The 13,701-nt window shown below is 35.6% G+C and overlaps 1 protein-coding gene across 6 annotated transcripts in view; it reads right to left on the bottom strand.

Moving 5' to 3' along the window:
- The window catches only part of VPS54 (VPS54 subunit of GARP complex), a 127,831-nt gene that overhangs the window by 72,524 nt on the left and 41,606 nt on the right, over positions 1–13,701 (bottom strand). For all 6 annotated transcript variants that reach the window (XM_030921134.1, XM_030921131.1, XM_010381668.2 and 3 more), the window contains 3 exons: positions 12,523–12,557; positions 8,813–8,944; positions 4,399–4,784 (listed from right to left, as the gene is read on the bottom strand). In XM_030921134.1, the coding sequence (XP_030776994.1) occupies positions 4,399–4,784; positions 8,813–8,944; positions 12,523–12,557 (553 nt within the window). The remainder of the gene's footprint in view (positions 1–4,398; positions 4,785–8,812; positions 8,945–12,522; positions 12,558–13,701) is intronic.

Below are 13,701 nucleotides of genomic sequence, written 5' to 3'. Positions count from 1 at the left end.
AAGTTCTGAAGAGGGGAAATCAAACTTTGGAACTTTGGAACACAGATACATCATACCCCCAAATCCATTAGTAGAAACCTCTTTGAATAGAGACAGGAAGATGTGTTAGTTGAAAATTTTGTTTTAGAAAGAACAAATTTATATAGGAAGATGCTACCACTTTAATTACAAATCATGAAAAAGTTGAGAACCCAACAGTAGTTATAAATCAGGCTTCTCAATTATGGTGCACATTAGTATTTCCCAGAGAGCTTTCAAAAAAATACAGATGCTCAAGCCTTAACCTCTAGAAAGTCTGACTTAATTGGCTGGGTAGGGTGTGGCACACTTTTTTAAAAGCTCTTCTGGAGATGTTATTATGCAGCCAGGATTAAGAACCACAGTCATATAGACTATAAATGGGAAATTAGGGACAAAGATTATAGATGGGAAAAAAAAAGAGTGGAATAAAGGGTCAAGACACATTTGGTAATATACTGAATAATTCATAGATTTTACAAATATGTATTAAGATGTGTACAACATAGCTCTTAACCAAGACATTTAAATTCAAAGCCCAATAGAAAGATCTAAAATAAAAACACAAACCATAACAAAACATGGTAGGAGACTGTAAAATTTCGTTAGAGAATATAAACAAGGTGCTCTGGGAGTTCAGAAGTCACCAAAAAGGTTTACATAAAAAATAATTTCAAAGTCAAAAAATACAGAAGGAATGAGAAAAAAGAATACATACATAAGCATTATTTGCTACTAATGACTAGAAAAAATGTGATGTTAGGTTAATAGTACACAGAAAAATGGTAGACAAATAAAACTATTAAAATTCCTTTTGGAAAACAGAGATTTGCATTTGTGGTAGTTCAACTACTAGAAAATTTTGGTATGAAAATTTCCTTTAAAAGCAATAGAACCAGCCTGGGCAATATAGCAAGACCTTATCACTACAAAAAAATAAAAAAAATTAGCCTGGCATGGTGGCACAGGTCTACAGTCCTAGCTACCCAGGAGGCTGGGGCAGGAAGATCACTTGAACCCAGGAGTTCAAGGCTATAGTTGAGCTATGATCGCACAATTGCGCTCCAGCCTGGGTGACAGGGCAAGACTGCATATATATGTATTAAATAGAGCATTTTTAAAAAGCAATAGAAAGAGCATTATAGCCAAAAGCAAAACCTGGACTAATATCCATAAAATGGAAAGACTATTAACAAATAAATTCAAAAGAATCCTTTGCTTGTCCTACTGAAAGATTTCTTATTTCAAGTAAGACCCTATGCTTAGTATATGGACCACAAAATGACTAAAATGTGGCCTCTGATATAAAAAAGACAAAAGTGTGTGAAATTCAAGTAGAATATTTCTTCTTTCCTAATGGGAGAGTATAATTATCTCTTATGCTTATGTTACCATAAGAGACCTCCAATACATATTTTCCTGGATAAAAATCAATCTATAAAGCATCCAAAACTAATTCTTACGCTTCTAAATAAAGTTAAACGGCCTTAAAAATATCTGTGAAGCTATACAAGAAAGTAATGTTGATATTTAACAACCTTTAGCAAAAGGAAAGATAAAGTCAAGAAAGTAAATCATCATACAGGATTTGATAGAAATTTAAAACAAAACACAAACAAAAGAATAGGGTTATAATAACAAGTCTTAAACTACCTTCAAGTATGATTCAGTATTCTTCCTTGATTATAAAAACATATTCTTTTAGACTACTTTTGTTTTTGAAAATAATTTGCTATATGTTTATCAGAAGTTAGAGACTCAAGTTCTGATACCAAACTTTTAAACAGTTATAAACATATTGGAACTGACATTTGATCGGAAACTTTACAGAAATGTTTTACATGAAGAAATAACATTCTTTACACATGTGGTTCTAAAAAAAAAAATAGATATTGAGCAAAATGTAGAAAATCAGAACATCTGAAAGTCTTTTTAAAAATCATAGACATTTTTGGCCGAGCATGGCGGCTAAGGCCTGTAATCACAGCACTCTGGGGGTCCAAGGAAGGCAGATGGTTTGAGCTCAGGAGTTTGAGACCAGCCTGGGTAACATGGCAAGACTCCGTCTACTAAAAATAAAAATCAGGCCAGGCATGGTAGCTCACACTTGTAATCCCAGCACTTTGGGAGGCTGAGATGGGCAGATCACCTAGGTCAGGAGTTCGAGACCAGCCTGGCTAATATGGTGAAACCCTCTCTCTACTAAAAATACAAAAATTAGCTGGGCATGGTGGCGGTCACCTGTAATCCCAGCTACCCGGGAGCTGAGGCAGGAGAATTGCTTGAACCCAGGAGGTGGAGGTTGCAGTGAACCAAGATCGTGCCACTGTACTCCAGCCTGGGCAACAGAGCTAGACTCCATCTCAAAAATATAAAAAATAAATAAAATAAATAAAAATTAGCTGGGCATGGTGGTATGTGTTTTTTAATCCCATCTACTCAGGAGGCTGAGGTGAGAGAATGGCTAGAGCCGGTGGTGGGTAGGGGGACTGAAGGTGGGAGCAGAGGTTGCATGCAGTAAGCTGAGAGCGCACCATTGTACTCTAGCCTGGGCAACAGAGCAAGACCCTGTCTCGAAATAAAAAAATAAATAATAGACATTTTTAAATGAAGAATATTTTATACTTTAAGTTACAAAAAAAAGTAAAGTTGAAAACAAAGGTAAGCTCTTCCTTGAGCTCATAATAAATACAAGATTATAAAATTTCTATTCTGTAGCCCAATAAATCATAAACTACTGAGAATAAATAAATATCCAACCCGCTTCTTAAAATCACTTTTCATGAGTATTGACCATAAAATCTAAGTCAAGGAAAACAAAAGTAAACTGCATGAACTCTGAGGTAAAAATTAGAATAGTTTGAGAATTTGTGTTTGCCAAGGCAGCATTCAATCTTTGATTCTACTTCTCAGCCCTGTACTATCTACAGGATATTGGCTCCCAATATTCATCAACACTCATGATATTATACAGTAAGTGATAAGTTAAAAACACACCTTCTGTCATTACAGAAATTCATTTTTCTAAGGCAATGACAACACTGACATTTATTGAAAAAATATATACCACATACAAATTCAAAAAAGATAAATCCTTATAATTTCAGAGGTGAAAGAAAAATTAAAAATAATGTAGTTTCCATGCTGGGGAATTCAAAGTAGACTTCAAAAAAGCATGAATCACCCAAAATTGATTGCAAAATTTTATGTACAGGTATATTTTTGTGGAAAGATGGTGCAACAGTAGCTTTCAATGGATTCTCAAAGAGGTTTGTGACTCAGAACATTTTCTATAACCATGCATGTCTGGATTAGGTTCCACTCCTAAGGTCAGAGCTCCACAGCAATCTTTCCATTCATCACACTGTATTACACTATATCATAACTATGCAGTAATTTGTGTTTCCTTCCCCATGCCAAATAAATTGTAGAGACTTTTAGATCAATGAACATCTCTACTTTATTCCTGACTATATTCCCAGTATTCATTCTGTCTGGTACTTGACATGTAATAGGTGCTCAACAGCCATACCTTAACTGAATGAATCAATCAATTGTTCATCTAATTAAATTTTCTTCAAGCTTTAAAAGTGCATCCTAAACATTCCAATTACTTATCTTCAGTCAATAAGAATTTATAATTCAATTAAAATAAAATTTTTTGAGGCCAACTTTTCCATAATGGATTAAGTTACAGAGCACATCTTCCATAAAACTTTACAGTCACTTACTAGTATGTGGTTTGGATGGTTTTCCCAGTAGACAGGAACTTCTACAAGGATACTGCAAGCCTGCTTAATGGAATGAAATTTTGATGGCTTGCAATTAGTCTATAAAATAAATACTTTGGAATTATTTCATATAAAATATCTAAAACCTAAGGTATTTTCAAAATAATAGGAGAAATTGGGTCTTTTCTATCACTATGTTATATTTTTTTTTCTTTTGCAATTTGATAAACAGACTGCGAATCAGAAATGAATTTTAATAATTATTCAATTATAAATCTATTAAAGGCTTTTAACACAAACTTAATTTTAAATATACTGGTATTCTCTCCACCTTGACCTACCACTGTGACACAAAGCTATTTCAACATTTTCAAAATGTTATTTTTAATGTGACTGGCCTTGCATTTATCTCATCTCCTAGAAATTTTAATTTTGCTTCTCCATCCAAATGTCTCTGTAAATATTATTCCTTATGGTTTTTGTTTTGCTAATACTATAATATCAGATAACATCATTAAACAAATGATCAATCTGGAAGAAAAAATATCCATTTAATTTTAAATACATTCACATTTTTAACATTAAATGCTAAATTTTATCCTTTAAAAATTTCTAACATTATTTCTAGTGGCTTACTTAATGGACATACCGGAAACTGTGAATGCCCTGAAGTTCCTGCTGTAGAACCTCTTGTGTTGTTGCTATTAAGTCCAATGCTCCAACAAATTCAGAAGTAGATAGTAACACCTGTACTGTAGGCTGAGTCTGGTGTACAGTGGCCATTAACTTCAGCTTATTGTATACTTTAACACAATTATTTCTGGTAAGTGCCAGTCTTAAAATGTGGAGTGATCCTTCACACATTACTTTATCAATCTGTGCAATTTTATCTCGAAGCATTTTTACAGCCTGGGAAGTTTTCTTGAGGTAGTCCTGCAACTCGTGTTGAGAGGTCATTGCATGAAAAAATGCTTCGGAACGTAGAGAGATCTGGTGAGCAATGTTTACTTCCACAATATCCAGATAATAGCTCAGCTTAAAAGAGAAGGAAAAAAATATGAAGTATTATGAGCATACCTTCCTTGATTATCTAAATACTTTATGACAATGATAAAAGATTTCTACATATACTTTAAATTCCATTGTGTGAATTGTTTGATTGTGAGATTCTTGAAATTGGGTACAACAAAATGGAAGGAAGATAAAGAGTACAGCCCAAAGATATAAATGTAAGACAAAAGAGTACAAGGTGATTTACTTTCCTCCTCTGTTCCTGTCATTACCACCTTCCAAACACCAACTGCTTTCTAAAAGAGTACCCCACAGACATCTCAAATTACAATTCAAGTTTCATATGTTCTAAGATCTGAGAGAAAGAGAATGATCTCCTTAGCCCCCAATATCATCACACATCATTTATCTGACTAAATAGATGATTATACCTTCCATTTATTGACCACCTCCTATGGATTAGGCACAGGTATTTTATACACATCTAATTTTTCTAATTTTAACAATCTTGAAATATAGATATTATTATTATTTTACAGATGAGGAAACACAGAGAGTCATGTAGTTACTAAGTAGCAAAAGTAAAATGTTGGTATATCTCTGACTGAAAAACTGAAGCTGTTTCTATTATACCATTCTGCCTCAAAGTGCTGAATAATCCAAGATAGGCTGATGGTTCAGTCACAAATTATAGATAAGGTACTGTAATTCATTTGGATTTTTTCAGGCTGCTTATTTTACATTTCAAAAGTGATTCTTTTATCAATTTGTAAAACTCAGTTTATTTCCAATGTATTTTCCTCTTAAAAGTTCCACAAACGCCTTAAACAATTAGCTCATATATATTTTATTAGTAGTACTACCAAGATTAATTCTTATATATTTAAAATGCTTTCTAAATTTCAAATATAGACTTCTAAAACTTGTTTTTTCTTCCTTTCTAACTGCATATGCCTTTTTTGGCTATAATATCTTTCCATTTTTCACCCAATTTTTACTTTGAGATTTTTTTTAACCCACAGCTCAGACTTCAGGCATTATCTCTGAATGTCTCGGGATAATTCATAGTTTCAAAGGGTTAATGAACTTTCAACATTTAAGTCTCATAAGATTAGAAGAGACTATTTAGTCATCAAATCTGTTTCCTTAAGGAAACACAGAGTATCATTCAAATTTTCAATAATGCTCCTTCAATAATCTTACAATATCTAAATAGGTTACAAACACATTTTTCCATAGTTTAAATCTTGAGTTTATGCCCTTTTGCTCTTTCATCTTCAATATGGCTGTTCATTTATTCACTAAAAAAGCAAAATGGGCACAAATGTACTAGGGTAAATTGCAAGGTAACATGGACACAATTCCCAAAACAGTAAATGGAGAACAGATAACTTTAGGACAGTGCTACCCAGAATGTGATTTATATGCTGCTGCCAGTCTGTGGACTGTTTAACATGGCCATAATAAAATAAAGAATTTTGCTAGAAAATAAATCAACCACATCATTAAGCACACTGTATTTTTTTCACACTTTTTAAATGAGGTAAGCAGTGCAGTGATTTGCATTCCAGTGCAAACTCCTTATTTTACTGCAGACCAGCACTTTGCAGAGCACAATAGAATACAAATTTCGTTAATTCTAGTTATAGCATCCTTGTTCTTTAAAGCAAACACGATAAACCAGCTGTTGTCCTCATAAAAAGAGTTTAAAAGTGCTCTCTTGGAATCCTGTCTTCTATTCCTATTCTAAGAACAGAGCAGAATGAAAAGGAGTCAGAATGTAAATATAGCAAATCTGATTCTGCAATTTACAAATAAAAAAAATTTCCATTACTTTAGTCACTTTAAACATTCAGCATAAGAAAAACATTTGAGTCTCAAAGATTTTTTGAATTTTCAATAATCCATTGATTTACTCTTTTCAAGGCATAACATTTTTATAGTTTATTTCCTATTAAAATGCTATACAGGAAATAATTTTTAAATTATCTGTATTAAAAGTATCTGTATAGATTGATGAGACTACTGGCTTTTGCTGTTTTTCTCTTTTTAAGGTATTATTCTATCAGGGCATATACTTAGAATATGAAAGCCTGTGTCTTGAGCAAGCCTGTGTCTCTAAACCCATGGTTTTTGTCAGATTTATGAATTTGTTCTTATGTATGGAAAAACTTTTCTATAGGTGAAAATGTTGCCAAAGGAAAAAGCTCATTTTCATTTTCAATTGTGAGAAAAGGAATACTCATGATTCCTTCCCCACATTTCTTCTTCTCTCCTCCCCAAGCTAGTCTTTTCTTCAGTTTCAGAAGAGGACTGAACCTAATTTATTGATGTCTTCCTGAGACAAGCTTTCAGATTGCCAGGGGATACCAAACAAGTAAAACAAAAATCACTACTTCTCATTTAAGAACTACCATCAGTTTCAGAAGAGCTCTAAACTGAATGCTAAAAAAGAACAGAGATGAAATGTCTTTAGAAGATTCTTGATAAGTAAATTATATTTAAAGGTCTAAATATTAAATGACTTTCAAGGTGTTGACTTCTGGACTATATAGAACATTGTAAAATGTAAAGAATTGCTGACTAGTAACATGTAAAAGACTAGGCTTTGCAAAGCTACAAAAACAACAGGAATATTGTATTTCTTTAACTAAGATATTTTTGTTTCAAAATAATCATCCCTATGTGAAAATGAAGAAAAACAGGGCCGGGCATGGTGGCTCACGCCTGTAATCCCAGCACTTTGGGAGGCCGAGGCAGATGGATCACAAGGTCAGGAGATCGAGACCATCCTGTGAATGGCGAAACCCCGTCTCTACTAAAAATACAAAAAATTAGCCAGGCGCGGTGGTGGGCGCCTGTAATTCCAGCTACTTGGGAGGCTGAGGCAGGAGGATGGCATGAACCCAGGAGGCGGAGCTTGCAGTGAGCCAAGATTGTGCCACTGCACTCCAGCCTAGGCGACTGAGTGAGACTCGGTCTCAAAAAAAAAAAAAAAAAAAAAAAAAAAAAAAAAAAAAAAAAGAACATGATTTTGGCCGGGCGCGGTGGTTCAAGCCTGTAATCCCAGCACTTTGGGAGGCCGAGACGGGCGGATCACAAGGTCAGGAGATCGAGACCATCCTGGCGAACACAGTGAAACCCCGTTTATACTAAAAATACAAAAAAAAAACTAGCCGGGCGAGGTGGCGGGCGCCTGTAGTCCCAGCTACTTGGGAGGCTGAGGCAGGAGAATGGCGGGAACCCGGGAGGCGGAGCTTGCAGTGAGCTGAGATCCGGCAACTGCACTCCAGCCTGGGCGACAGAGCAAGACTCCGCCTCAGAAAAAAAAAAAGAAAAAGAAAAACAGTACCTCGGAAAACATTGGTTTTCTGTGCTTTAAATCATTCTCTAAAATTAAACCATATGGGGCTGGGCACGGTGGCTCACACCTGCAATCTCAGCACTTTGGGAGGCCAAGGTGGGCAAATCATGAGGTCAGGAGTTCAAGACCAGCCTAGCCAACATGGTGAAGCCCCATCTCTACTAAAATACAAAAAATCAGCCAAGCATGGTGGGGCACACCTGTAGTCCCAGCTACTAGGGAGGCTGAGGAAGGAAAATCGCTTGAACCCAAGAGGTGGAGGTTGTATTAAGTGGAGATCGCGCCACTGCACTCCAGCCTGGGCAATAGAGACAGACTCCGTCTCAAAAAAATAAATAAATAAATAAATAAATAAAATTAGCCAATATGTAAATAAAATATCTGGGATAAATGCAAAGCAATTTATTGTGTTAGCTAATATATCCTTTCAATTAAAATTCCATCAACTGCTCTTTCAGGTAAGAAGTACTCAAATAGTAAGTTTTGCCTTATTCATCTGCACAACTTGTGTTCCACTGAGCCAAAATGCTATTAGTTTATTAGTTAAGATTGGGAAGCTTATAGTTATCAGTAACAACAAAAATGAATTTAAAAGTACAGCTTACTAAATAACTAAATCTGAACCCATGCAAACAGTACCGCTTAACTAGAATAGTTTCCTACATGGATAAAGTCAAAAAGAAATTACCTTTTCTTGAAGCAACTTTGAGGAAGCTGCATCACGATTTCCTTTTCCACCAGCAGTATTAAAATGAGACCATGGTAAAACTGAATTAAAAGTTAAGGAATCATCCAAGGCAAAATCTGGTTTCATAAAAATCTATTAAAAAAATGCATTTCCCTCAATTAGATAAGTATTTTCCTTATACCCATTATCTCTTCTAACATCATGATCATTAAACAAAATTAACGTGGATCTTGAGTATGAATAGCAAAAGCAAGTAATAACGGTTATTTACACAAATATCCGTAAGAAAAATGTGTAAATTTCTCACCAAGCTTAAAATACTCATAAAAGATAGAAAATGCTTTTTGCCTTTACCAATGGAGATGGTCATTCTATTACTACATGATCATACTCACTAATGCAGTCCTACAGGTACATACCAGAGGCAGATATAATATTTATCCTAAAATTTCCACATTATTTCCCACTGATAGTGTTTTAAAATGCCAAATATCAATTTCTCTAACCTATATTTCTATTTTCTCCTGCTCAAAATTGTTTTAAAATTAGTTTAGATTAAGCGTACAATAAATATTAAAACCAAAACAAATTCAATTTTATGAATAGACTACTTTTCCCTTACATATCATGACCAGCTAGGCAATAAGACCTATCCGTTATATTTTGTAAATATCCCTTGAATCTCTGCTTTCCTGTATCTCCACAGCATTCAGTAGTTCAGCTCTTCAATATCTCTGGGTTACAGTAAATATCTACTTACTGATATCCTTCCCTAATCCATCCCCTATACTACTGTTAGAGATACTCCTCTAAAATGTTGAGTATAACTGTATTAACTTCCCTGTTTAAAACTCCCAATAGATTCCCATGACCCACAGACCTCTTTGTATCTGGACCCACTTACCTCTTTGTATCTTGTCACTCCCACTATTTACCCATTACACTCTAGCAATATTCAATTCTCTTCCATACTCTTATTCTTTTTATAATGCATGTATTAATATATAAAGTATGGGCTGGGTGTGGTGCCTAACGCCTGTAATCCCAGCACTTTGGGAGGTTAAGGCAAGCGGATCATGAGGCCAGGAGATCGAGACCATGGTGAAACTCTGTCTCTACTAAAAATACAAAAAATTAGCCAGGCGCAGTGGCGGGCGCCTGTAGTCCCAGCTACTCAGGAGGGTGAGGCAGGAGAATGGCGTGAACCCGGGAGGCAGAGCTTGCAGTGAGCTGAGATCATGCCACTGCACTCCAGCCTGGGCGACAGAGCAAGACTCCATCTCAAAAAAAAAAAAATATATATATATATATATATATATATATTTTATATATAAAGTATGTATATCTTTATATACATACATCTGGCCTAGAATGCCTTTTCTTATACATCTTCCTGAAAAACATGATGCAATCAAAAGGGCAAATGTGTCCTTCCTTATGCATGACATAATGACTCCCATCTCTGAACACAAATATATCATGCATACTTAATTATTTACCTCATACTTTATAGAAATTATTTATTTAGTATGCATATCTCCCCCTGGAGACCATATGTTCTTGCAGGGTTAGATTTATAGCTTATTTTTGTATCTCTAGTACGAAGCATAGGGCCTAAAACGTGGTTTAATCAATTTATGTATTTATTTATACGCTATATTTTATTTGCTGATTTTAACTACATACAAAAATTAGAATGAATATGGTAGAAAAAAATCTAACTAGAGACATGAGTAAATTTTCTAATCCCCGCTTTGGTATTGTAACTAAAAGTATTAATTCAATAAATATTTACTGACTGTTTCCGATGCTAGGCACTGAGGGAGAAACAAAGATAATTTAATAAAGAGACCCTCATCTCATGGAGCTTCAATCCAAGGGATGTGATATAATATGTATATAAAATCTTATAAGGAGACTGGGCCCGGTGGTTCACGCCTGTAATCCCAGTACTTTCAGAGGCCAGGTGGGCAGATCACTTGAAGTCAGAAGTTCGAGATCAGCCTACCCTGGCCAACGTGGCAAAACTCCGTCTCTTCTAAAAATACAAAAATTAGCCAGGCCTGGTAGCAGGCGCCTATAATCCCAGCTACTCGGGAGGCTGAGGTAAGAGAATTGCTTGAACCTGGGAGGTGGAGGTTGCAGTGAGCCGAGATTGTGCCACTGCACTCCAACCTGGGCAACAGAGCGCGACTCTGCCTAAAAAAAAAAAAAAAAAAAAAAAAAAAAAAAATCTTTTAAGGAGAAGAGGGACAAATCCTTAAAGAGGTAGCAGAGGGATGAGGGAAGAGTCTCAGATAAAATGTTATGGGAATTTGGCAAAGGGGTCAATTATCTTCTGTTGGAAAGAACAAGAAAGTACCCATGTAAAGGTGCCATTTTAAGCAAAAGATTATACAGAATTAGATATGGGAAGATGACGGAAAAGTCTTCCAGGATCAAGAAACAGTGCAAATAATGCACAGAGCCATCAAAAAAAAGTTTGGCTGAAGTAAAGAATGTGTAAAGATTACATCAAAGTGAATAATGAGCCTTAAATGACAAACTTTGAATATTATTTTGTAGGATCAAATAAATGATAAAAATGATATTCTTCTCCCATTTTTGTGTCTTTCATCTTCTCTTTCTTACTCTAAAGAACAACTGTCGGGAGGCCGAGACGGGCGGATCACGAGGTCAGGAGATCGAGACCATCCTGGCTAACAAGGTGAAACCCCGTCTCTACTAAAAAATACAAAGAACTAGCCGGGCGAGGTGGCGGGCGCCTGTAGTCCCAGCTACTCAGGAGGCTGAGGCAGGAGAATGGCATAAACCTGGGAGGTGGAGCTTGCAGTGAGCTGAGATCCGGCCACTGCACTCCAGCCTGGGCGACGGACCAAGACTCCATCTCAAAAAAAAAAAAAAAAAAAAAAAAAAAAAAGAACAACTGTCACAGACCTATCTGAGAATCTGATGAAAGTAATCAACTCTTCCCAGAAAAAAAAATGGATCTATTATACATCTCAACAAAATTTGTTATACAGAGTAAGTATCTCTTAATAATTTGAAGAAGTTGAATGATCAGCAAAATTTTTTTAAGGGAAAGACTTAAAAATATTTGTAGGTTTCAGTGATGAGAAAGAGACTGATGATGCAAAAGAGAAAAAACACCATAAATATACATCATTTTAATTTGTCAATTAAAAACATTTTTTCATTTAAAAAAAGGCTAGGCACGGTGACTCACACCTGTAATCCCAGGCCAAGGTGGACGGATCACTTGAGGTCAGGAGTTAGGGACCAGCCTGGCCAACACAGTGAAACCCTGTCTCTACTAAAAATACAAAACAAAAAAAGTAGCTGTGCGTGTTGGCATGCACCTGTAATCCCATCTACTCAGGATGCTGAGGCAGGAGAATCACCGGAACCCAGGAGAGGGAGGTTACAGTGAGCCGAGATCACAGACCTGCACTCCAGCCTGTGAGACTGTGCAAGACTCTGTCTCAAGTAAGAGAAAGAAAAGCAAAAAGAAAGACAAAGAAAGAAGGAAAGAAAAAAAACAAAGAACGAGAAACAAGAAAAGTGATGCAACACAGCCCAGAAGAGACAAAGTAGCCAAAGTGTCAAAAAAAAAAAAAAGAAAAAAAAAAAAGCCAAATGAAATCTCCTTGTAAGGCAAAATTAAAGATCAAATATTAAAAAGCAATTTTCTCATGTTTAAGCTTTGTTACCTTAGGTACTTGCTCCAGATCTGTCCTGGATTTATCTATTTAAAAAAGAAGGGAAAATATTATTTTTAAAACTTGTTTTCATTTTAACTCCATAAAGTGCATTTTGACAGATTCAGTATTGTACTGGGTCACATCCAAATAGCTACTTAAGTTTATTCCTTCAACAAATATCTATCAAGCACCTATCATATGCCTAGTAGCAAAGCACTGAACAAAACAATGTTTCACGTAATTGTAATCTATTACATAGCAGCAATAAAACAACTAAATACATCTCAAATCTTTTTAATCAGACATACAAGGCTTTATGCTATCTCAGTTGTCCTCAACCCCCAGGCCACGAACAGGTAGTGATCCATGGCCTGTTAGGAACCAGATCACACAGCAGGAGGTGAGCAGTGGCCACAAGCAAAGCTTCATCTGTATTTACAGCCACTCCCCATTGCTCACATTACCGTCTGAGCTCCACCTGTCAGATCAGTGGTGGCACTAGGTTCTCATAGGAGCACAAACCCTAATGTGAACTGCACATGTCAGAGATCTAGGTTGTGCCCTCCTTATAAGAATCTAATGTCTGACTATCTATCACTGTCTCCCATGTCCCCCAGATGGGACCATCTAGTTCCAGGAAAATAAGTTCAGGGCTCCCACTGACTCTACATTATGATGAGTTGTATAATTATTTCATTATATTTTACAATGTAATAGTAGAAATAAAGTGCACAATAAAGGTAATGTACTTGAATCATCCCAAAACTATCTCCCCACAAACCACTTGGTCTGTGGAAAAATTGTTTACCACGAAACCAGTCCCTGGTGCCAAAAAGATTGAGGACTGCTGTGCTATCTTTTTAAATTTTGGTAAGATTGGATATGGCATGCTATGTAGATTTTTTTTTTAATGAATTAAATTCTAAAGTAGGAATACTGTTTTTATTGTTTAAAAGATCTATCATCCCATCCAGAATTTCTTATGATCAAAGGTTGCTTTTTTATACTATATTAATTTTCTTCTCAGTCATATTAAGGCTGAGATACACACATCTTCAAATGAACCTACTTTACTTTCATCCTGCCAATCCAAACTTAGATAAGGTACTACTCTTCTCTTCAAAACCAACCTTTCTGCACTTAGACTCCATTCCTTCCTGCCTCTGCCGTCAGGTTAATCAGTTTATT

This window comes from Rhinopithecus roxellana, chromosome 17 (assembly GCF_007565055.1).
Source record: "Rhinopithecus roxellana isolate Shanxi Qingling chromosome 17, ASM756505v1, whole genome shotgun sequence".
Lineage (NCBI taxonomy): Eukaryota > Metazoa > Chordata > Mammalia > Primates > Cercopithecidae > Rhinopithecus > Rhinopithecus roxellana.
This window is presented reverse-complemented; position numbering and strand designations above follow the sequence as displayed.